Genomic DNA, 25,876 nt, shown 5'->3' with positions numbered 1-25,876 from the left:
ATAAAATAAAACAAAATAAAAAATATACACTAGCAACTACACCCTTCAGACAGGAACACAGCATTGCAACAATGCTGCTCAGCGGCAGAAATAAGCATGATGATATTACTACACTAAACTAGTACTAGCTCAGTACCGTGTAAGAATAAATTTCGGACCGAAAGTACGCAGTTTGTCAGATCTGCCCATATACTTCTTCTTTCTCTGGGCTTGTCTCCGTACTTGGTCGGCCGGAACCTTCCGTTGTACGAAGTGCCACTGGTACGGCTCCCCGCTGGGTCACTCCAGCCAGCCGAGCTCACTCCAGAAGCTTAGCAGGCCGCCCAGGTCGCCAAGTGGCCAATATACTTAAGTGAGTTTTGTTCTGCAGACGGTAATCCAACTGCTGGCGTTGACGGGGTCGCTGGGAGCGTTCTTCGTGCTGACGCTGCTCTACCAGACGGTTTGCATTTCGTGCTTCCGGCTGCCCTCCACTTACTACGTCATGCACCACGCGATAGCGGATCCTATTTACTGGCTAGCGGTCATACTCACCACCGTGGCGTCGTTAGCACCCAGGTATAATTTACACTCCACAGAATTGAGGACATCCAGAGTGTCCAAAAACACCCGCGAAATGTTGCTGGCTCACAAACATTTCCCATTTTCCCCATTTTACGGTAAACGTTTAAAACATTAGAGGTAAAATAATTATAATTAACTTCTATGAATGAGTTGTCAGTAATGAGTGGTTTCTGATTCTTCGATATTAGTCGTGTATTCTCTTAATTATTTGTTTGCACTGATACTGACAGAGGTTGCAAATAACTGTTATACCCCCGAGAGGTTTGCCCGCTACGCCCGCGTGATATATGGCTTTTTTTAATTCAAGCAATAAAAATATAACTTGCTTTAACAGTGAAGAAAAACCTGCATGCCTGAGAGTTCTCCATAACATTCCTAAAAAGCGTAACAAGTTTACCAAAGCGCACTTGAGCAGCGTTATACAAAACCGCCTAAACCCTTCTCATTCTAAAACAAGACCCTTGCTCTGTGCCTTTAGGCTGGTAGTCCTTTCTAACATTATAAATGTGAAAGTCGGTTTGTTTGTTTGTCCGACCTTAACACCCTAACTACGCAACTGATCAACTAGATGTTTGGCGAAAAGTTAGTTAAAAGGGCGGAGAGTACCATAGGCTACTTTATATCCCAGGAAAACAAACGTTTCCAACGGGATTTGTAAAAAAAACGTGGGCAACATCTATTAATACTAAACGAACATAGAAAACAATTAGGTTTATGTATTATATAACTTTCCTATTATTTAAGTCTTGTATGCTTCCACAAAATGAATAAATATAATATTTCGCAGGCTTATATGTTTCGTTTACATCGATGTGCGTTGTGCAGGTTGGCGTACCACGCTGTGCGGAACTCCGTGCGGCCGGGTGCGTTGGGCCGTGCGGTGCTGGCGCGTCGACGCCGCGCGCGACCGTACGCGGCGCACTACCACACGCCCTCCGCCTCCGCACACGTCTACAGGTAAACACACACAAACAAGCCTTGCTTACCAGACTTGCCTTTTCATTGCCACGTTGGTCTGGCGCAGAGGTTCACAAACTTCTTTTCTCGTAGACCAATCCAAAAAAAATACTGTTTTCCGTGGACCGGGGTGCTACTATAATTCTTCCATATTAGCAAAGTACAAAACTCTTGCCCTGGTCGATTTTTTTTTATTTTTTATCAATTTAGCACACAAAACAGGCCATAATTCATGAAATAACATAAAAAAGGAAAAAATAAAGTAAAACTAGCAGCTCTCCAACACATGTGTGTACAAATGCAGCCAATAAATATGACTAACTTACGTGCTAGGATATGTTCCTACCGATCACACAAACTAAGTTAAATCTTAGTACTAAGTAAGTTTGTGTTTTGACGTTCACCCTGGCGCAGCGGTAAGCGCTGTCCATTTTAGTTAGAGGTCTCGGGTTCCAGTCCCTGTGCAGGGGCAATTTGGGAATTTATAATTTCTGAATTTTCGCTTCGGCCGTGGATAGTTACCACCCTACCGACAAAGACATGCCGCTAAGCAATTTAGCGTTCCGGTACGATCTCGCGTAGAAACCGATTAGGGGTATAGGTTCAATATAACTGCCATATCCCTAACAGGTTAGCCCGTTACTATCTTAGATGCTTCATCTCTTACTCTGACTGGGACTAGCCTCCTACTTGCAACTCAATGCCTGTAAGGAATAAAGGGTTTTATTCTGTTGAAATTTGATTTATGTGGATCATTTATCCTCAGCCTATTAATTCCCTCTACAAGACAGTAGCTTTCTCTCTCACAGATTTTTTTTAATTATAAATATTAGATTGCAGTCAAGGGCCAAATTGTAGTGGCATAAAAAAAACCATGCAATGAGCCATACTGTTGCTACTCACAATATTGAATAAAAACAATAATGTTATATAAATTGTGATCCCAACAGGCCGACAGACGAGGATGGCCTGCATAAACCGCAAACGGAGGTGGCGGCAATCACGTGACACTGGCGATGACGTCACCCACTCGCTTACATTTAACCCTAGGCTGTGATCTGTCGTTAGAACTAATGTATTGTAATATATAACGTAGAATTAGTACTGTGCTTTTATACAACGCGGGACCAATGCGTCAGTCGTCGGTAGTACGTGCCGTGCCTTCCATGTCATACTAGATTTAATGACGATTAGCATTTACATTTTTTTTTGTTAATTTTTGACCACCAGGGCTTTAAAACCGGTTCCGAAATAACCGACATTATTATATTTAAGTTAAATCTGTTTCGTTTAAACAAATTCATTTGGGAACGCTATATGCACGCTGATCATGTACACGTTATCAAAGTGACTAAAGAACACGGTCGTGTGCATCGCCCAGTAAGCAAGATCGAAAACTAGCGGTCAATCAACCCAGTCAACACTCATAAAACGAAGCCGCTTCAGTCGTTTAATGTTTTTAGTTCCGTACTCTATTATGTAATATTATTTATTTAGTTTTTAAAATGTACCATAAACCGGTTTCCTAGCCCTGCTGACCTCATCAAGTATACAAACTACAAAAACTAAAGAGGCGACACGTTATTATGTCCGGAATGAAGTTAGCCTTTCTTTGTAACTATCTCTCTCTTTCTCATTAATCATATATTCGCGCTCACTTGTCATCATAGCGTGGCGCTACTTTACCAAGTGTGAAATATACAAGTCCCCTTATTCTTTTTTGTAGTTGTTTTGACCGGTTGCCAACCGGTGGGTCGGTTGTGAAACTTGTGATTAACACTTGGTCGCTAACCCTCCTGCCCGTTGCAGTATTATAACAAACTTACTGATGTTTACATGTTTAATGCTATCTGAATCTTTGAGTAATAAACACTACGTAGTTGAGACCCCGTCACAAATTATTACGCTGTTACGTTTAGCGGTCTACAGGACTGCTAGCTAGCTAGTTAGAAGTATATGACTCTAAAATTCGTGGTATCATGACAAATCACTTGAAAAAAAAACATTTATTAATAATGTATTTCCTTTGTACCTAAATATCGAATAATCACATTATTGTAACCCGGTGACTAGCAGCGTGCGTAGTTGATTACGTTGGACAAGCCTACGTATAAAATTATTACTCAACGTTTGGAGCATTAGGGCAATCAACTATGTTCGATAGACCGCTTTGTCGAAATTCATTCAGTTCTATTTAGTCTGTTTATATTATTAATACGAAAGTCTGATTGTTTGTTTGTCCTCTCTTTACGCCCTAACTAAGCAAGCAATAAACTTGATTTTCGTATAGAAATAGTTCTAGTCTAGTTAGTTTCAGAAAAGCAAACCGGTCCCACGGGATTGGTAAAAATCTATAACAAACGCAGAAGAAGAACTAAAAATAGTATTGGCAAGGAACACGGTCTCCAAAATTGACATTTTCTTTATCCCTTAAGTTTTTGCTTCAACCTGCTCGTACTCACTTGTGGATGTTAATCGCTTGAGCCGACGTACTATGTATAATTTATCGAGTGTCTGACCCTTGCCATTCACATGTTGAATTACAAAGTTTAACGAACCCATTCTATTAGCTAATACTAGCGATGGTAACGATGACTTGTACACTTTTCGTTTATATCATAGCCAATCGGCTGCTGTTTCTGCACCGGCACAGGCATAGACCAATCAGTTTTTTGATGCATGACGTCATAATTTTATCACGCTATCTACCAATCATTTCATTGGTCTATTTTCTATTCATATTATTAATGGCCCTGCAAGTGTTTGCTCCATTTCGTCTCTGGTTTAAATGGAGACACAGACTAGGTAGGACGGTCTTTTTGGGAAAACCCGCAGTAATAATGAGTTAAAATAACCGACCGATACATCATGCATCAGATTTGTTATAACGCATTGAAGGAGCCGGATATTTTCCCTATGAACAAATATAAATAGTTGTCTGAACTATTTGCCTGCTTCATCTCTTTCAACAGAAATGTTCACTTCGTTTTGTCATAGTTGGATGCCCTAATGTACATTAGCATTACACCTATAGGAACAACGTGGTCAGGGTTAAATATATGTAGTTTTATTTTTTGTTCATAAATAACACATAAACCGCTTACAATTTATAATTCTGTACCATTTTTTTTTGTTTACTATTAAAAGGCTGCGGTCATGTACACTTAGCCTTAAATTGAGCCTCGAGAGCACCTGCACAAAATTCTCTAAGAGTTAGGCATTTCTGCGGAACAAGACGGTATTTCAAACATAACTTCCATAGACAATACAAACCACTGTCAACATGACAGTTTGGTAAGATCACAGACAGGTCGCAGCAAATTAGCAGCTTAAGCTACTTGACACTGGCAAACTAAATTGTGCTGTTTTGGCACTACGAAAAGCCATAAATCAAAAGCAGAAGAAGAAGAAATTAGCAGCTGTCAAAAGTATTGCCGTCTTGCCCCGCGATGCAAACTTTCCACTAAGGGCGCTGTTACTTCAATGTGGCAGTTTTAATAAAAAAATACACTCGAGGTTCTACGCAGCCTCTTCGGAGAACACTGCGATAATTCGTGTTCATTTATGTTGAATGTGTGATAGAGATGGTTGTTATTCGGCTGCACACAAGTCTGAACTGGAATGACGGGTGCAAAAATGATGTTATCTTTTTCCATAGAGAACATTATGAAAGAGCACTGTTTAAAAATAAACAGTTCCATAATGCGAGCTAATAAAACACAGGTGTGAATATAGCACTATATAAAGTTTTTATTAGTAAAACACGAGCTTTTTATTACATAGTTGTGGACTTCCATTTCTAAACTCAATGTGTACCTAAATAATAAATTAGTAGAGTTCTTCGCCATTACACACGACACCATAGACTATGTACCTAAGACATCAAAGTTTCATTCCAACCTTACTCGAACCGTGATTTTAGTGAAATAAAAATATTAAAGTACTATTTTCTGATGTAAACAATGCTTGTATATTTTTATTATATTAGAGGTGACGTAAATAATTTAAATCATTCCGAATTTTCCACAGATGAGATTTGTGTGCAGTCATTGGCACCTGTTTACCCTTGAATGTTGAGAGTAGTGTATTTTTGTATGAGCTCGTATGAACTAGACAATCTGGCTTCCTTCGTGTCATAGCTTATAGCGTACTTGCCTTTTCAGAGACTGAACGCGTTCAGGCATTCTCGCCTAGCGCCTTAACTTGTAACTTCTGAAGACTTCGGCTATTAATACAAATAATTATTGAGTTGACAATTGACAATAAAAAAGTCAGTCTGTTATAAATACAATCGAACCTGGATTAAATAGAACTGGAACAGTGAGAAAACTGCGAAGGTTTAGCTTGAGTTCGCTAGGTTCGGTAATATTTTTCATCCGAAGCCCTACGTGATATCTGTTTTTATAGAAGCAGTTTATTGTGTCACTATCGTAGAATTGTATTCGATTATCAAAACACTGTAACATCAAAGTATAATGGAATTAATGATACTAGTACTATAGATCTGTATCCATGATTTTACTAGAAAACGTTCCACTAATTGAATTTTGCGCACCCGCCAAAAATTAAGTAGATATACCATAGTTTTCCGCGTTCTTATTTTGAACTACGTATTTAAAGCACCTTCATTTGCTACGCATCTATTTAAATACGAACCTTAATAATGATATACCTACGTTCAATTCAGTTTGATAATTTCGTAGATCGCTATTTAAATAAATTTATTTTCTATTAGCCAGATGATGATTAAAATTTCAATGTAGGTTATACGAGTAGCTTTTCCACACAAGGGTCATATAAATTCCACTTTTGCGCGCGTGTTTTAAATCTGTCCAAGTTAGTGGCATAAAAAACATTTCGTCAGCGATGAAAATACCGATTCCATCTGTTCGCCAGGTTCGACTGTATGAAAATGTACCATCAGCTGTTAACGAGTATCGGCTATGTGAGCTGTAAATAACTAAACTGACAGGTATAATTAGTTATTTTCCTTTTCAAACTTTTCCACGATAAAAGGGATAGTTTAGTATAACTCATTGTATTATTGAATTCTAGCAAATAATTTAAGTCATTAGAACTTTTTCAGAAGTTATTCGATTTGGTTCAAGGCCCTGATTTTCTATGGAATTAAAATCCTAACTGCGCAAGATTTGCATTATGCGATGTTAATTTTGATTGGACTTAAGATTAGAATGTGCATAATAGAGAATCCCGGCCTTGGATGTGAGAAATATACTTGTTGTGATGTGATAAAAAATTCACATTCCGTTTTGTTTAAACCTATTCTTATATACCATTATATTTGTAACCCAAATTTTATAATTGAGTAGTAGTAATATAAGGATGAAACAATAATAGCAGGACATGAACGACTTCCAACGTTCTACGCGTATTATCCGCGACTTCGTCCGCGTACATGACTCACCGCAACGGACAGCCCGCCTGAGCTATTAGTACGACGTTTGCTCGGTTTCTAATTTTCCTCGCAAGTTGAGCTACTAAATCACAAAACATAACATACAAATCCGAGATAATGCGATAAAAGAACGAAAAAGATTATATTACACTCATTGCAATTGCATTTTGTAGAGCCCTATACGATCACGTGTTTAGAACGTTTAAGACAATTTTTTAATCAAATAATTAAATTAAAGCAAAAAAAAGTACTAAAAACGAACTCACTGTTTTTATTTTTTTTTGTTTCTTTTATTTTTGTCATTTTATCACAAGTGCTCAATTGCAAAGGGGTTTGTATATTTGGCAATGTATCTTTGTAAATCGTTATGCCGCCCCTCAGAAACTGACCTAAAAATAACATAACAAAGTTGAATTGAATTTTACCTTTGATTGCTTAAATCTTGAAAAGTTCCGCATTATAGTGCTACACTTTTCAAGATTTAAGCGATTTATTTGGTCTTGAAAAATACTTATTTTTATTGTTTGATAATTTATTAAAGATGTCCGCAATTTCCAAAAAAATAATATGGCGGACAGCGGGCAGCCGCCTATTGATTATTTATTTAAGATATATGCATGGCCGCAATTTTGAAAAAAAAAATATTGCGGCCAGCAAACCAGCCCTGCCATATTCAAACCCCTTTTCCATTACATTTAGTTACTTGTTCAAATAATTTATACAGTTTATAAGTAACTCACTCTCTCCTCCTTGCGACTCCTTGCGACTTATAAATATCGTCTTTCGATTTTTGGTATAGTAAAATAAAACACATCTTTAATTACTGCATCCTTTATTATTTTCTTTGTGTTACAATATATAAAGTTTATAAAGAGCAGCGTACAAAAGCTTTTTAACATATTAAAAAACATTACTCTCCTATTATATAGGATTGTAATAAAGTGCCTTGTCTACCGCAAGCGACCAGTGTATTTCTCGCCTACGACTCTGCTTATGTCTAGGACCCTAGATGATTCCTAAAGATTTGACTATTTTTATTAATACTGTTTCTAGTTGTACATACATTAAAAATACATATATATATATTTCTACAATGGATAATTGTTATATGTACAGTAGGATATTTTTTATATAAATAAAATATTTGTGTAAATACCTTGTATGTTCTAAGACTGTTGTTTATTTTAGAGCTTTTAATTTGTTGAGTTTAATTAGACACTAAATAGGGTATCGATGAAATATGTATTTTCCAGTCATTTTGATATTCCGCTGTAATGTGTGGAACATCTTGCCATATTATTGAAAATTAAGATCTGTTAACATTTCTTGAAATAAAAATTGTTAATGTCTTTCCAATGTAACTAAAAATCACCAATAAATTTAAAATTACTTTAACATAAACAATTCACATTAAAAGTCATAATTGAAATGTGGTGTTCTTTGATAATACAACAGTGTTTTGTAATAAAAAATTGGCTTATACTTAAAAAAAATTATACCATTATTGAAATGCAAAATATAATAACTTATATTTTGTAATATCAAAATGAGGTAGCACTAAATTCTTACCAAATGCAGGCCGCGAAAAGTCGATACATATTTTTAATCTTAGTGCTGCACGAATCACGGTGTTCGTGTTTACCAATTTTTAGTACATTTGAGTGAGATGGTTTAGATTGCAACGTCGACTTGTCGCAGGCTATAAGGCACCTTAAGTGAAATGCCAAACCCAAGTAGCACAAAGGGTTAACAAGAGTCCTTCGTCTTTACTCACGCGATCTAGCAATTATTCAGCTGATTTGCTGTTATCATCGGAATCGTCACTAAATAATAAACGTCAGTAACTCTCTCGGTCGCTAGTATTAAGAACATCACACGCAGCCTTGTACGCTAAAAAGTGAGAGTTTGACAGGTTGATGAAAAAAATTACGATCCGACGACTCAAAAGTTTTGACTCTTCGTGCTTATTGGATTAGCGGTCAACGTCAAATAGTCCAGACTTAGTTTTTTTACTTAGCCGATCTTTAGGACTAGTTATTTATTAAAAACTACTATACTATGGCAACAAAATATTATAATTTTATGTATGATATGAATAAACAAATTTCAACGAATCAACGCTTATATTTAATAGCATACATTAGCGAGTCTTATTAACCTCAGATTATAGAATTAGGGTAAGTTCAGCTGGTACCACAAGTGTCGTGCGTTTGGATATTCAAAAATGTTAATATTGTTGGTTAAAGTTTCTCTAAAAACTTTAATTTCCAATTGTACATGGGTCGGATAAAGTCAGTGTAGTATACTGTTTAAAGCAAACGTATAAGTACTTCAGAAAATAGAGCGTGCCGCGCGTCACCGCTTTTCTTTTGAACGTTCTAAGAAGCGACAAACGCTGAGCAATAAAACGAACGTCGCGTTATTTTCCAAGCGATATGAAAAAATGGCAAGCTTAGTATATTTCCTTGTGTTCCGCCGGTCACGCCGCGCGATAATTCGTTCGACTGCACGCCAGGATTGGTTAGCGCGATACACCAATAATACGTTCGTCGCCGGCTGATGCGGGTCGCGGGATTACCACTGATCATGTTCATTCAGAATTACTATACGCGTGCAGAAACAAATTTTATTATATCACGAAACGATATATAGACGTCAAAAGTATTTCATGTAGTGCGTTCATAACGTTTGTGTAGAATTACTTTTTCTATAGTCTGATGTATGTAATCGACTTGAAAATCGCTGATCTTATTTGCCATAATCAACTAAACTGTAGTTGATACAATGCATTTCTTTCAATTGTTTTTTAACCAGACATTTTAAAGTAATATTTTAGGCATTAAAATGTATGAATAACAAAGTATACTGTCAGTGTTCGAAACATATGATTTAGCTACCGTTGGGTATTATTAGGAGCGTGTATTCAAACAGTATTTTAAAATAACTAGACTAGTCCTGTCAACGGATAAGGTAAGGTTTTATGATCGCCGTGGCTAACAAAACGGTAATATCTAAAACTGTTAAAAGTATCTCAAAATGTATCTCTTATATGTTACAGAGTTAGCTAAGCGACGATATATTTATTCATGTTACCATTCGCAATTTGAATTTGAAAGTGTATTGCGCGATTATCTGAAATCAGACAAGTTATTTTGTTAAGTGGTTGTACAATACACGCCACGAAAGTTGAAAACGCGTTCGGTCACTGCGCAGTGTTCTGTGACGTTGCGTTTGCTTCACTAAACACGCTCAGCTCAGCCTCAGCTTGCTTCGTGCGAGATTTTCAACGTTTACCTGTTCGATCGCGTGAAAGTTTACTACGATTTGTATGAAATCGAGAGATCGCTATCTAGTAAAAATACTGTTTTCCAGTACTGTACCGAGATGGCGCTTTTGACTCGAGACTTCGAAGTCGAACTGTGCAGATTCAACTTTCGTGGCGGGAACTGTAGTCGCTATTAATAGATCTTCCAGTTTATTGCTCTTTTTAAAATTTATAGAAACGCAATTGATTAATAAATAATTAAGTGATAGATTTTGCCGGTTTTCTAAGACAAAGAGAAGGTGCATCCGTCATCCGCATTATCAATTTCAATATAATCCCCAAGATCTGAAGTACCCGAAAGTCCACTCTGCCTTGTAAAAATCGTTACTCCGAATTTTGACACCCGAGTAATCCATAATAATAGTTTAACATATACGACAATTTCATAAAATACAATTGTATAAATAACAATTGATCGGTTAAACTAATACTTAAAATGATTAGATGCGATGTAAGGCCAAGAGGACACATACATTATGCCGCTACTAGCTGACGCAAGCGATTAAACTTAAATTCATAGTAATGGCAACACTGCGACTTTCATAACCTATATCCATTGCTACGAATCGTCGATGGAAACCGCATTATATTTCACAACGGAGATTGCAAGTGAATTACTCGCTTCAAACTCAATACTTCATATTTACCCACTAAATGAAGCTAGCTAAGCTACCTAGCTTATCTAAACTAGTATAAGGAGACACTAAGAAAACTGAAGCTAAAGTAAACGAAAATTTACTTTAGCTTCAGTTTTCATAGTCGCTCTTACAGTCGCGTTGCGAGTCGCGGTTTAGTGTAGTCTCAGCCTAACGGATGCACCTTATGATATAGAGATATGTAGAGTACACAAAAACAAGCACAGTGGTGACTAGAAAATACATTTATATTCATACGTGTTGTTTTATAATAATAATAACAAAATATTTAATTTCATTAAAGAATTTGTTTTATTTAACTCCTCAAACTTGGTTGCGACGTTTTCACACCTAGTGCATATAAAAAATAAAAGACCACGCAATTTCACATTCATTTGCCCAATAAACCTATTATGCCAGCGCGTTCAAATTAATAAAAAAAATAATTATAAAACTCTCAGTATTTAATTAAGAAACTCTATAAGTACAACCAAAATAAACAACAATTTCATGGAACTTTAAATTCATTTACCCAATAAAATATTTAATGCAAACCAGCAATGCAAGCTGGCAGGATTTAAGAAAAAAAAACGAAACAAATAGATAATTGGGTCGGCCTTGTCTTTTCAAAACATTGTAGCAAGGTATTATTTTCAAAAAGACATGTAGACTTTTCTTTTTTTTAAGTTTGCTTATACGTCTTTTGATATAATTAATGAGTAGCGGAGATTCTTCAAGCAATATTTTTGAGCAGATTGTTTAAACTAGGTACATATATCTAACATTAGCATACAAAAACAAATAAGTATTATAAATAAATCAGAACTTTGTTCTTCTCTTTTATACAAAAAAAATCATATTATGAATTGTATTGCTACTTTTAGTATCTACCCATGTTTTTAATGTTACAAGTCTTGCAAAAATCGCTTTAATTAACTGTATCGCTTTTATAATTTCCGATAGCTACGTTCGAAATCAAATTCCTCCATACGAAGATTAAATTTCAATATCGAAAACTAAAAACCTGTATTTTTATTTATTTTTAAAACAGAAAATATTTTATTTATGGGTGGACTCTGGAAGACGTATTCGAATGTTGAATAGTAATTATATTTGGTGCCTATTTCGTTTCAAAAGAAAATAGGTAGGGCTTAATTAATAATTTATGCAAGACATGTATATCAATAATACATTAGCAACACTCTTAGATTAATTATTATTATGAACTGAGCGAATAAAAATAAAAACAATATCAACAAGTTATTTTTACTCAACTTGAGTAAAATAAGATTAAATCCAACAACATCGCAATATAAAGGTCGTCACTGGCATACACACTTACACAGCACAATAATTTTGCATAAGTATTAAAAATAAATTTTATCATTTTTTTAAATACATAAATACCAAAATGTATAGATACAAATACATAGATAATATATATATATATATACAACATACATAATATTTAAAAGTAGATTGGAGTAGCATAGACAATTTGAATGTTAGCCAGAGACAAACTGTATTCTATGGTAAAACGATTTAGGGCAGTATTTCTGCTAAACCGGAGCAGAATGGGTCATTTGAAGGAAGAAAGAAAGATCTATATGTGTTTATTCAAAAAGGGAAATAGGCCAATTAGATCAATGAAGAGTGACTATGATTTTATCACGCCACATGCCAATAATTTGACCGACCTATTCTGCACGTCATGCTCCGCACCGCTGAGTAAACGTACTCTACCAGTGACGACCAATAAATCCATAAATAAACTAATTAACGGTCTATGCAAAAACTTCTAGAAAAATAACCTAGTAGATGCTCACAGCACCAGTTTCAATATAGCATTAGCTACGTCGACAGTGTGTTCATTCACCAGAACTATATCGAATTTGTTGGTATAGTTCTGTAGGTTCGCCTCCGTGTTGCGGCCTAGGAAGCCTATTTTGACGATGACGTCACAGTGCTCCATCCCCTCGGCCATCCCCGCATCCCCGATGTTATCCCCCAAAAGGAGCACGTTGTTCCGCTCTTTGACCATTTCGTAATACTCCGTGTCCTTGATGGCCGCTTCATTCTTGTTGTACGTGTGTATCACGTCACCCTTTATTCCGATAACTGACTCGTTTTCGTCCAATGCCAGAAAGTTAGACACTACCTAAAATGAATAATATACTTATGCCCGTTTCCACTAACGAACGGTCAAGGCAATGCCTAATCTATGCAGATTCCTAGGCATAAATCAACCGATTAAGTTGGTGAAATGTTTTTGTCTATGGACAATGGTTGCTAAGGTTTAGTGAAAACGGGCATTATTAAATTAAATTTCACCATCATTCATTCATCAACCATCATCAATTTTTACAGCGACCCTGCTTTCTGAGAGGTGAAGTGAGTGGCCGTGGGTTCGTTTCCCACAACTAGACAATGTTTGTGTGATAAACATAAATGTTTCTCAGTGTCTGGGTGTTTATCTGTATATTATAAGTATTTATGTAAATTATTCATAAAAATATCTATCATTTGAATCTATCATTAAATAACTGTCATCTTAATACCCGTAACACAAGCTACGCTTACTTTGGGGCTAGGCGATGTGTGTATTGTCGTAGTACATAGTATATATATATATATAGCAATAACCTATATCGAATAGGCTTAAATTTTGAAAAACTCCTATGTTTTTCGGAAGTATCTATTTTATCAAAAAATTATCTTATTTTTGAAGAAATTAAATGTTTTGTAGATACAAATTATATTTAATTAAAAACTAGTGTGGCCTCGCCAGTCGTCAAGGCCACACTAGTGACGTCATAGGCAAATGAGAGCTATCTGCCATAGAAAGTGTAAAGTCGATTTTCCATAGCTAAAGAATATTGACTACAGAATATAACTTGATATACGTAAATAACAATGGCAGAGATTTTCGAAGATCCAGCTGAACAAAATTATGTTTATATAGACGTGACGACATTCGGCGTTTCTGCGAAATGACGCAATGACATTATGGGATGAAAATAAATACCAATCTCACTTAGAATATAAATGAAATTACGTTTTACATAATACTTTAATCATATATCATTAGATAAATACAATATTTTAGCCATTCTTTGTAGTTGTCATCATGCCTATTCTGCGTCACATCAAAGTTTGAAACGGACAGTAAAAGATCTACAAAATATCAATAAAGAATAAAATATGATATACATATATATCAAATAAGAATAAACTGGGTATGGTAAAAATAGATAGAAAATCTTACTTTAACATGAGGTAGCAGAAAATTCGCGGCATTAAGTGCCGCTACAACACACTCGCCGAGCCCCGCTGAAAACACCAATACGGGAACCTGCTGTTTCTCACTCCACAATATCAAATCCTCTACACCAATCCTGTTTGAAGATAAGAAAACAGTTCTTTGTAAACAAAAAGTGGATATAAACAATCTACTTACTTCAATCACTTCAATCTACATCTTCTGCAAAAGGTACAGTAGTCACTTGTGGGATTGTGTGTAATAATAATAAGATTCCTAAGGAAATTTTGGACACACCAATGCATAACTTTATACAATATGTTAAAACACATTTATTAAAATTAAGAAATTAATCAATTGTATTCTATACAATTCATTAAACAAATCTTTCAAAATAGGAAATCACACTACTTTTCAATATTTTTATTTTTTTACAACGTTTAATGTACCCAAAAACAGAATTCAAAAATATATTTTTAAAAATGCCGCATAAACGGTCACATAAAACCGTGTGACGTTATCTCTACGAAAACAAAGCGATCGAATCCTCTAAATAATACAAATGGCATTATCTAAATACTAATTAATGACGCACGAAATAAGAAAAATATAGTTGAACTTGGCAAGACAGAAGGAAGGAATGTACGGTAATTAATATAGCTTAAACATAGTCTGCTGTTAATTAATCATACACTAAGAAGATCATACATACCGAAAGCAGTCTATCATTTTTTGACTCACTTCAATGAGTTCATTTCTCGGAAATTTAACACCTCTGCAACAAAATTAATGGATAAATATTAAAATGCTTCAGTTTCATCATAACATAATTCTAGAGTACTTAAATTGCATTTATTGTAATACTTGAAATGTGGATTTAAGCAGCATCAGCCAAAGTACATATTTAAATATATCCTCAAAGGATTAAAAACATACAGAAACCGTTTACACAACTAATCAAAAAGCACTCCACTTTGGTAGTGTTTCGTGGTTATTCACTTCACTCCATTTAGCAGTGAACAGTTATTATTTTACTCCATTTACCATAAAATGGGGAAAATGGAAAAGTTCCAACATTCCACGGGTGTGCATACATGTGCATTTTTACTGTTTTTTGGACACAATGCATTGGGTGCAATAATGGCTGAATGAGGGTTCTGTATGTTCTTTATTCTGTGTATATTTATATATATACAATTAGATATTGATAAGGCCTCATACATCAAGTGGTCATCAAGGGAATCCAAGTTATACAAGGAATGTTTGGAAATGCAAAGATAATAATGGACTATATTAGTGTAATAATATGATCCAAACATTACTATATGCATTGAAAGCCAGTAGGTGCACTCTCTGACTTTTTAGAGTTATGTGGGTTTTAAATTCAAGCAATTAAAATTACCACTTTCTTTAGTGGTGAAGAAAAACATAGGAAACCTAATTGTGTTAGAGTTCCAAGAGTTCCAAATAACATACTCAAAGGCATGTAAATTCTACTAAACAGCACTAGGCCAGCGTGGTGAACAGCCTTAACTTCCTTCTCATTCTGAGATGATCCCAGAGCCCTGTAGTGGGTTCGTAATTTTATGATTTGATGAAGGTTTATAATAATTACTTACTTGAGTAGCTTGTGAGCGGCCAAGTACCAGGCAACCATATGTTTAGTTTTGTCCTCAATACTCATTGTAGGGTCAACTTCAATAGGCTTGTAAATGTCAGCAAGCCTTAGTTCCTCGTCCTTATACTCTTGGGGTACGGAGGGACATTCTCTGAACATACCTGAAAATTAATAAAACATGTTAAATAATGTTATTTTATTTATTTATTTATCATTTGAACCCCCAAATTCTGTCTTGGAATTATAACTAATTTTTTTTTTAAATAAGTGTTTTCAAAGAGCAATGAACAATGGTCTTTTTTTCTACTAGACTTTATAACATTTTTAATAATACATTTACTTTAAACACAATAAATGTAAAGTAAATGTATTATTTGAAACTAATAATGTCTTACTATTATTATAACATCAATGTCTTATAAAAAAAAATGTAGGATCCGTGTGAAATCTTCTAGTAGATTTTTTTAATGTTTTTATTACATTACAAGCAAGACCTTGACTGCAATCTCACTGGTAAGTAATGATAAGCGATCAGGTTAATACAACTAGACTATTTTTAAATTTTGATATTATATTTTGTAACCTAATGAATGGGATTCAGTGGTATGTCCATATTAAAATAATATCACAAAATTCCACAAATATTGTACTTCTAATATTGCCAATAAGCTAATCACTCTTAATGATGCAGTCTAAGATGCTAAGAAATTATAAATCGACCAATTTTCACCCCTGGGGATCTCGAAGTGACAAATGTGATTACTTGAATTTTTATGATAAATTCAAATTCATTTATTACAAGTAGGCCTACTTTATAAGCACTTTTCAAACATCAAGTATGTATGTATGTATGTTTGTAGTGATAGAAGATAGACAGTGTAGGCTGCTGACATGACAAACTTGTGACATTAGCCTGTATAAAACAGCTATGTAATTTTGCTCACTAGTCTAAAATCTTGTAGAAATTTGCATAGTCAAATTTTTTACCAAAGCTAGTCAGTACTGTCTTTCCATTGTCCATATTGTGTCTCGTTAATGTATGATCAAAATCTGTAACTATTTGTAGTTTCTCGTGGCCATCACGTATAATTTGATTTATTTTCGTCAGTAATGCATCCTTATCTCGTATGTGGATGTTAGGTTTATCGAGTTCTTTGATTTCATGTAGACTCGCTATCATCTTCATATCTGAAACTATAATTTTATTATTCAATTTCGTCCTAAAAATAAGTTTATTCTTCAATTTTTGATTATGCGGAAATATACCGATGGAAAAATCTTGCACTACTTTTTTGTCTGCAAATTACTTCTTTGATAAACTTATTACGAAATAATGTTTTAAATATAAACGTCGCAATCAATCTCTTAAATTATTTTTTATTAAATTTAAAAATACAATAACTTTAGCACAACCAAGCACAACTCCACGACAAAAATTATTATTTTGTGAGATGTCAGTTGTGTCAATTGTCATGTGTATGTCCGTGTTGCGTTTTGACAGTCGAAGTTAAGTGTCAGTGTCAGAGCCTCGAAAAACAAAAAAAAACACGAATTGCATCTTATATTGTAATATTATTATTTTATAATGTTAAAAATTAACGATAAACGTAATCGGGGTAGGTACACAATTTTGTAAAAGATATGAAACAAAGTATAATAGGTAACAGAACAATAATTTAAAAAAAAACTGAAATGTTCATAAATAGAATGATAGCAACATAAGACGATGGTCTAATTCATATTTTAGTGAAATAATATGTATTTATAAAACTTAAAAATAATCGGGTAACACGGTTACTAGCAAATGACTTCATCAAATAATCAAAAAAATTAAAGAACTGGAAAATAACGGAAAAGTAATAATAAAGAGTGAATAACGAATGAGATACTTTAAAGGTGCTAGAGGTACTTATATAGTCCTTCTTAATTAAATTGACGTGATTAATAGTTTAAAAGTAACTTATGATGTCCTTTCCATATTGTATGCCCGTAAAAATATAGGGTAATTTTGGAATGTGTAAATTCAGTTTAACAGATTTACGTTACACATATTCTTTTAGACCCGTCAATCAAGTTAGAGATTTATGTAGTTGGCGTGGAAAATATCATGTTATAGAGAAGCAGAAAACCCCAGGGATCACTAAATAGGTTGATTATAAAGTCCTAATAAAGTCGGCATTCATTATAAGCACAATCTTTGAACTATTATACATTAATGAGCTTGGCTCTGCCAATATTTCTCATATTTTAAATATGGAAGTCTACTTTACACTAAGGACCCAACATAAATTCTATTTACTGGAATTGGGATTCATGCAAGATTCTATTACTGACAAAGAAATAAGTGAGGTAAATTGTACTGGTAGCACTAAATTTACAAAACTTCTTCAAAACGTGCAATTTACTGCTGATATAAACAATTCACTCATTGAAAATAATTCTAGAAATTTATCCTAGTACAGTATTTATACAGTACCATAGATATACAGTTCGGAAGTATCTACTATATACTGTATACATCGATCACTAATAAAAAGTAAATACACAATGAGCGTCAAAAAACGTCCTTACGAAATGAGCGCCAAATTGAACATTATTTTGCGTCTACGTTATTTTGGGTGCTCTTTTATACTAGTCGCGTTCGGGCGCTACGACAGTTATAGTACAGGATCCATCGCCCATTTTTGCACGTGATTACTATCAAGCTAATTTTCCGTGAGTAGCTTTATTTTGATGAGACGCCCAATAATTTCCTTTACGAAACTCTCGATTGTGGTAGCTAACAGAAGTAGCAAGGATAAAATATGTTGATTTGATGATTCTCAAATATTTATTACTAACTGATTTTTTTTTTATTAAATCTCAAGACAATTATCTAAATTATTCGAAAAAATATTTGTCCTACAAAATCTCTGGTTTGATCAAAGAGTCCCCTCTTTCCAAGTTGTAGTTGTAATAAATGATTACTAACCACCTGGTTATTAACATGCCGCAGTGTACCTTTAAAAATTGTAAAAATCATACGTTTAGGATCCTATAAAAGGACGGAATTTCATATTTTCGGTAAGTATTAATGTGATTGTAAGAACTATGTAGGTATATTAGACTAATAGCTTAAAATTACACAATCAGTTTAATACAAATCTTAAGAAAAGTATTAATCATGCAATTGCATTCCCACTTAATTTGTTCGATTTACACATTTTTGACTCTGTTCTAGTCGTGTAATAAAAACAATATATATTATTTTTAACTTTTTTAAGAATATTTTATTGTTTTATAATTACTTACTACTAGATGATGCCCGCGACTTTGTCCGCTTAGATTTTTTGAATTCCCACGGGAACTGAAGGATTTTCTGGGATAAAAGTATCCTAAGATTGGTTCAGCTGTTTATCCGTAAAATGATAACAGACAGATAGACAGACATTAAAGTGCATCGATTTGTAATATTAGTATGGATTGCAATTCATGTAGTCGATGTTGTTTATTTGATTTTTTATAAGATTTTTAGTTTTCCTCGAGATCCTATGCGTTGTGGCGATTAGATATCCGTAATAGCACTTCAGAGATGTGAAGAATTCTATAAGCTAACAAAGGGAAGCGTTGTATGCTCGAATCATTTCTTAGAAAGTGATGATTATGTCACTACAAAAGGCATCAGAAGGCTGCACAAAACAGCTGTAACTAGAATAGTATGTATTTATAATAGTAATAGTAATAGTATGTATTTTTTTACGTTACGAATTATGATTAACTTATATGTTTTTGTCTATAGAAAACGAATGATGATGATGATTGCTCTTTGAAAAATAAGTCTAGTGATCAAAGTTTCTCTGAGTCGCAAGTAAGTAGATGTAACGAATCAAATATATTTTCTAGGGCCTAATGATTATTGTTATTTCGTTAATATTATATATGGAGGGTAGAGGTAAGGAGAGTCATCTGTGTATATGAAAAAGTGTCGTCAAAATGTATTAAACTAGGATGGCGCCACATTTGCTTCAGGGTAACTCTTAAAAGAAGCGCCAAATATAAATATTGTTAGAGTAGGCTTGAAAAATAAACAAGGAAGTATGGAGATACAAGGAAGTAAGGTTATATTTACCACAATATTTTGTACAACGTAAGTTGTTGAAATTCTCAATAATTAACTACTTTAGTCGATAATGACATTAAATTTTTTAACTCTGCATACTTCAATTCATCTACGATTGCTACATTCATACCCTGTGCATCCACCAGCGCCATTGTGGAGGATTTTTGAACTGTTATTTAGCGCAACAACTGGACACTTTTTCAACTTTTCTCCCATATAAGATGACTCTCCTTACCTCTACCCTCCATAATATTATATTATCATGAGTATAGCATTTGATCAACATACATACAACGTGTACAAAAAGGTTGCAAGAAAAAAGGTTTTTAATTTTAAGTTTGGAAGATATAATGACAACTTTTCTTATATTGCTTATTATTTTAGATAAATATTGAATCAAGAATTAGCCCCACTTCATTATTAAGCATCGTCTCAATTCGGGACACTCTTAAGGAAAAACACTAGAAAAAAAAACTTGATGATTGCAAAAGGCTTCCATAAATGAAAAACAAAAAAATATGTAATTTACGAAAGCAGAACAGACTAAAGAAAAAAATTAGCAAATTAAAGATGCTCTGTCAAAAGTAAACGCCAAACAGTTTACCAATCTTTACTCCAACATTTATCAAAGCACGCGGAAGTAACGACTTCATTTAATGCAATGTTTATGAAAAATATTAAAGGAAAAAGCGACAGTTTGCTAAGCATCCAGCAGGTGCTAGAAAAATCGCTTTTACGTTACATTTTTATTCTCCAGCTGCATATAAATACATAAGAAAAGTGTGTGACTCTTGTCTACCACATCAAAATACAATAGCAACAGGTTAATTGGTACAGAAGTATAGATGCCTAGCCTGGTTTTACAGGAGAATCATTTTACAGACTAAGAGAAAAATCAGAAAATGGAAAGAAAAGAGATAATAGGTGCTCTTATTGAAATGTCAATACCTGACCACAGAAAATATGGACTTGCAAAAGAAAGTTTAATTGCTATGGGTCTTGACAATGAAGATGACAAAAAAGGACAATGCTAGTCAAGTGTATGTCATTATGCTAGTCTGTTCTTAAGCCTCGAACAAATTTCCTCAAAATCGAAATGAAAAGCGGAGTGTGTAACTCGATCATAAATCCCATTTATCCCCTCAACTTAAATATGAACCAAGAAACAATATGGACTTGATAATTGATATAACCATCTCAAATAAAATGGATTGTTTTGTCCTTGTAGCACAATCAACAAGGAGTTAGTGAATAACTCCTAAAGCAAGTTATCTTTTAATATAAAAAATATTCGGCTCCATAAATTCCTTGTCCTACTGGCGAGCCTCGGTCATAAAATTATTTTGCTTTTTTAAAGAACTTCTAAAAGCAACCTTAATTTATGGGTGTAAAGGTGAATATTTAATAATTATTGTTACTAGCTATCTTCGGTCCTAAAATTGTAATGCTTTTTTTGTAAATATAACTCTAACTTCTAGCGCCTAAGGTTGTATTTGCATTCATGTATGTTTATATTAACTACGTAAACATAAGTGAGAACAGTTCTCAAGTTGACTTTTGTATGGGACTGTGTTTCTACTTTTTATTAGTTATAGATGACTATATATCCAAAAAAATATCTCATTTTGTTGATATAAATTCCAAATTATATTTTTAAAATAATTTTAACCGCGAAAACGCTCGCCGTGTCATACATAGATTGTAATCACGAAATTTTGTGATTGAAACCATTGAAGAAGTACCAAATTATGTTTAAGTCGACGAGACGTCATAATTTTGAATTATTTCAGGTTAACTCGCTTCGAATATAAATAAAAATACGTTATTCTCATTACATGAGTCATATTTTAACATTAAATAAATACAATATTTTAACAATTCTTTGTTACTGTCATAATGCCCATTATTGTAAAAACTAATTTGATAGGTCTGAAAGTAGGGCTAAAATTTTCACATAATTTAGAAATTTGTGTACAACAGAATTGACACCTTTATTTTATATTATATTCTTAAAGAGTAATTTTTTCATCTGTGTCAGAATCCATATTTAATTTTTCGCTTGTTGAGTCAGAAGATTCTTCTCTTTGGACTTGTGGAGGCGATGCTATGGGATCTGTGGAAGGTGATGATGTATGATAGCCAGAAGTGTAGTATCCCTGATGAACAGGGAATTGCCCCGTGTCTGCTTGAAACACAACTTCCAAAATTGCTCTTTTTACATGAGGTACAAGGTGTTTATCATACTTCCGCAGCTCATTTGCAACATAATTACCAAATGAGTCAAAATGATCCAGAGTTCTGCTGGAGCTTGTGCTTTCACTCATTGATAATAATTTCAAGCATCCTTTTCTCGTTTTGGTTTTTGCCCATGGTGCTCCCATAACATTTTCTGAATTTGATGCATTTGTCCTTTTTTCTAAAGTAGAAGATGAATCTGTTATATTTTGAGATTCAATGCTAGAACTACTTTCCGTGTTTTTATCACGGTTGGGTTCAGCAATATTTTGAGACTCCTGGAACATCATATAACATTTAATTGTCCTTTAAAGAATAGTTTAAGATAAACCAAGAATTTGGAAAATTTCTACATGCATTAGAAAGTCTGGATAGAAAACATTTAACAGACACCAATTTAAAGGCAAACTATATTCTATAGGTTTTGTTGGCTCTTGAATTTAGATAAAATTGGTGCAAATTCTGCTGTTCAAAAAAGAAAAAACTGAAAGGTCTAAAAAGTGCTGTTCTTTTCCACAAGAATTGACAGTGCTATTCTTAATTAACAGGTTCATCACAAAAATGACAGGACCAGTATTAAACTGTAAATGTTACAGTTAATGTTATTTCTTTATTGTCCGATGGTAAAACAGCAAAATAATCTACAAATTCAACAAAAAGAACGTTAATAAACTCACATCTCCCACAGTGTCCTTAGTATGGCTAGGTATGTTCTTGTTTGATAAAAAGGCAAACCACGGGTAGGCAAACCATTTTGATCTGTAAACCCTGCCTCCGCCTGTAAATTATGATTTCAGTATGAGATTTATGTTTTAGATGTTTATTCTTTTAAAAAATAAATAAAAATATATATGCAGCAACAAGGTGTTGTGGTATGACATTGTGTACTCATAGTGCCTAACAACTTATATACAGACTGTAACTATCTAACAGTGACTGTTTCAATATCCTGAAAATAGTGGAAAGTGCCAAAGATGGCACGCACACCAATGGTTCACAATTGCTGCAGGTAAAAATAAAATACCAATAGTGGCTGCAAAGCATTTTTTCTTATTTACCACTAGTGGCAGGATGTTCCTATTTAAGTTATATTTTTACCACTGGTGGCTGGTTAATAGTGACTTTCTTAAATGATTTAAACATAGCTTACCTGATCTTAATTTGCTTTTGTTTTCCCGTGACTTTTCACGTCTGTAAGAGCCTAAAAGTGAATTCAATTTCTTTTTTAATTCGGGTATAGGTATGTTTACTTCCAATGAAATTCTACGCCATATCCTCTCCCTTTTCTTTTTATTAAAATAGTGCTCCTGATTTGGGTCCCATAAAGAGCGGTTACTTTCGTAAAGTGTGACTGCTTTACGAATTACTTCATTAGTGTCCATGATTTTTTAAATTTAAATTAAATACACAACCATATTCTGAATTTAGTTTATTTCTTTTCTGCTTTTTATTCCACGATGTTTTTCACTGCCAATCTTGTTACATATCGATTCTCAAAGGAAAGAACGTCCGTTTGTGCTAATTACAATTATTATTAAGTTAATCAATACTGCAATGTTGACCTTGTTATTGACTAATAAATCAACAACGAAGAGAGTATCAGAGTGTTCAGTAGTCAACAAAAATTCATCGAGGAATATTTTGACAATTGACAGATGCTGATTCTGTGATGATAATTATAGACATCACAATTTCCATGGACAAATGTCAGTCTGACACATTTTAAAGGTGACTTAAATTTATTTTACTTATGTTTTAACTAAATGTAGGTACTAGCTTTTAACTAGCTTTTGAAATTTTTATAGTCACCAAAGAGGCTTAAAAATACTGGGAAGCAGACATGAGAATCTTTAGCTAGTGTTTGTATGCTCTTCATTAGCATATTGTAATTTAATTAATAACTATTGGAAAGGGTTAGACTAGGCCATTAAAGTATTATTAATTCTGGTTTACAGTTAATTATTCTTAATGTCAAATAACGTTACTATTTTTTTCAGTTTAATAATTTTAAAGTAACCAAAAAAATTACAAATTTGATTTTTTACTTGCATGTGTGCGCATAAAAACCAGTAATGGCAAGTTAATGTCATCGCTGAATTTTGTCTTATGACTAATTTGTCCCGCAAATTCGCTAGACTCTTATTAAAAAGTTATTCAATTTAAGGTTTTCATTATAAATTATTAAAGAATTCTGTAATACCCCACAGCTTGGTAGTACCCCCTTTCCAACTAGACTTGTTTAAAGTCTAAATTAGCCACTCAAAATAAATAAGCAAAAATAAAAAAATACTTTAGTTGTTACACCCAAGACTAAATAAATTTTGTTTACTCAGATAAAATACCTAGTTGAATGGCTTTATCAGTACATTAATTTAGGATTACTGACAAACATAACTATTTTAATAATTATTTTAAGTATATTGGCCTGGCGACCGCTTTACTTACCTACTAGGTTGCTGAAAATGTAAAATAATTATCGCAAAATTATATTGCTCGTAATCAATTTAATATATTTATTCATTTTTTTGTCTTTTCCACAGTCATGCTCAACTTGTTACATAGATCATAATAATTAATATACAGTGCAATTTAGCTAATCACAAATTAAATATTCGTTATATTTTAGATATTAGAATAAGTAACGATCAATAAGAAAAAGCTTCGCGAAACTATAATGTACCCAACACTGAAGTATATACATACACATACACAGAAAATACAAAGCAGAGAGTAGTTTTAATTTAATAAACACGGAAAGGGTTAGTGTTCAGAAATTTCCTATTTATTACAAAACACTACGTGGTTACTAAATGTTACATTTGTATATTATGTTACTATTGTAGAAAATAAAATACATTTACAATACTTAAAGTACTAATGTGTCAAAAGAAAATCAATATAAACAAACATTTGTACATATTACATTATCATTACAAATATATGCAAAATTGTAACCAAAAAAAATTGCCTCTAACCGAGAACGTCCTTAAAGTCGGTTAAAATATGTGCCACAGCTAACTATTGTAACTAAATCTTGATCTTTCAGAATTAAATCTTCTAAAATTATTTTATTTCAAATTAACTTTTTATCAAGTCTTATAACAAAAAAAAAAATATCTCTAACATCAAATTAATATAATAATTATTAGGTGTTTATTCTCTTGTATACTTATTCTTCTTCTTCTTTTGATTTATGGCTTTTCGTAGTGCCAAAACTATGGAGGGTAGAGGTAAGGAGAGTCATCTTATATGGGAGAAAAGTTGAAAAAGTGTCCAGTTGTATGCGCTAAATAACAGTTCAAAAATCCTCCACAATGGCGCTGGTGGATGCACAGGGTATGGTATGAATGTAGCAATCGTAGATGAATTGAAGTATGCCGAGTTAAAAAATTTAATATCATTATCGACTAAAGTAGTTAATTATTGAGAATTTCAACAACTTACGTTGTACAAAATATTGTGGTAAATATAACCTTACTTCCTTGTTTATTTTTCAAGCCTACTCTAACAATATTTGGCGCTTCTTTTAAGAGTTACCTTGATGCAAATGTGGCGCCATCCTAATTTAATACATTTTGACGGACACTTTTTCATATACACAGATGATCCTTACCTCTACCCTCCATAGCCAAAACAGCACAATGTACTTTGCCAGTGTCAAGTAGCTTGGAAAAGGCACGAACTAGAGTGGTCAGTAAAGAAAAAGAAATGTCTATTTCATAACTTCGACCTGCAATAGTAGTTGTTAGTGAAATGAACTAAGTTTGC

The 25,876-nt window shown here is 33.5% G+C and overlaps 3 protein-coding genes and 1 long non-coding RNA gene across 6 annotated transcripts in view; 2 read left to right on the top strand and 2 right to left on the bottom strand.

Annotated features, from left to right (window-relative positions):
• LOC120623633 (phospholipid-transporting ATPase VA) overlaps nt 1-9,557 on the top strand; it is a 106,566-nt gene extending 97,009 nt beyond the window's left edge. The window contains exons 14-16 of the mRNA XM_039889730.1: nt 371-558; nt 1,390-1,521; nt 2,472-9,557. Of these exons, the coding sequence (XP_039745664.1) occupies nt 371-558; nt 1,390-1,521; nt 2,472-2,529 (378 nt within the window). The 3' untranslated portion in view covers nt 2,530-9,557. The remainder of the gene's footprint in view (nt 1-370; nt 559-1,389; nt 1,522-2,471) is intronic.
• A 144-nt stretch (nt 9,558-9,701) lies between these two features.
• LOC120623635 (7-methylguanosine phosphate-specific 5'-nucleotidase) lies at nt 9,702-17,195 on the bottom strand. Of its 2 annotated transcripts, none has more exons than XM_039889732.1 (6): nt 17,041-17,195; nt 16,762-16,968; nt 15,776-15,935; nt 14,869-14,931; nt 14,163-14,292; nt 9,702-13,055 (listed from the first exon to the last, which is right to left on the bottom strand). In XM_039889732.1, exons 2-6 carry the CDS (start codon nt 16,958-16,960, stop codon nt 12,720-12,722), a joined length of 888 nt encoding a protein of 295 aa, XP_039745666.1. In that variant the 5' UTR covers nt 16,961-16,968; nt 17,041-17,195; the 3' UTR covers nt 9,702-12,719. The 2 variants fall into 2 exon arrangements, with proteins under 2 accessions (XP_039745666.1, XP_039745667.1); XM_039889733.1 differs by having other exon boundaries at nt 16,762-16,962; nt 17,041-17,185.
• A 1,502-nt stretch (nt 17,196-18,697) lies between these two features.
• LOC120624066 lies at nt 18,698-21,655 on the top strand. Of its 2 annotated transcripts, XR_005658740.1 has the most exons (4): nt 18,698-18,837; nt 19,289-19,469; nt 19,553-19,621; nt 20,258-21,655. It is a non-coding gene; the product is annotated as an uncharacterized LOC120624066 (long non-coding RNA). The 2 variants fall into 2 exon arrangements; XR_005658739.1 differs by lacking the exon at nt 18,698-18,837 and having other exon boundaries at nt 19,132-19,469.
• Nucleotides 21,656-21,776: 121 nt separating this feature from the next.
• LOC120624065 lies at nt 21,777-23,761 on the bottom strand. The gene is made up of 3 exons (XM_039890394.1): nt 23,259-23,761; nt 22,786-22,886; nt 21,777-22,386 (listed from the first exon to the last, which is right to left on the bottom strand). Exons 1-3 carry the CDS (start codon nt 23,488-23,490, stop codon nt 21,883-21,885), a joined length of 837 nt encoding a protein of 278 aa, XP_039746328.1. The 5' UTR covers nt 23,491-23,761; the 3' UTR covers nt 21,777-21,882.
• Between the last annotated feature and the right edge of the window lie 2,115 nt (nt 23,762-25,876).

Source organism: Pararge aegeria, chromosome 5 (genome assembly GCF_905163445.1).
Source record: "Pararge aegeria chromosome 5, ilParAegt1.1, whole genome shotgun sequence".
Taxonomy (NCBI): Eukaryota; Metazoa; Arthropoda; class Insecta; order Lepidoptera; family Nymphalidae; genus Pararge; species Pararge aegeria.
Note: the sequence above shows the minus strand (reverse complement) of the source record. Positions and strands in the feature narration are given on the sequence as shown.

Excerpts from the sequence above, each read along its gene's own strand:
- LOC120623635 (XM_039889732.1), bottom strand. The coding sequence starts at position 16,960 with ATGAAGATGATAGCGAGTCTACATGAAATCAAAGAACTCGATAAACCT. Across the intron at positions 14,932-15,775 it reads GCCGCTCACAAGCTACTCAA|AGGTGTTAAATTTCCGAGAA; the intron begins GTAAGTAATTAT and ends ATTTTGTTGCAG. Across the intron at positions 13,056-14,162 it reads TTCTGCTACCTCATGTTAAA|GTAGTGTCTAACTTTCTGGC; the intron begins GTAAGATTTTCT and ends TATTCATTTTAG.
- LOC120624065 (XM_039890394.1), bottom strand. The coding sequence starts at position 23,490 with ATGGACACTAATGAAGTAATTCGTAAAGCAGTCACACTTTACGAAAGT. Across the intron at positions 22,887-23,258 it reads CAAAAGCAAATTAAGATCAG|GCGGAGGCAGGGTTTACAGA; the intron begins GTAAGCTATGTT and ends CATAATTTACAG. Across the intron at positions 22,387-22,785 it reads CTAAGGACACTGTGGGAGAT|GAGTCTCAAAATATTGCTGA; the intron begins GTGAGTTTATTA and ends ATGATGTTCCAG.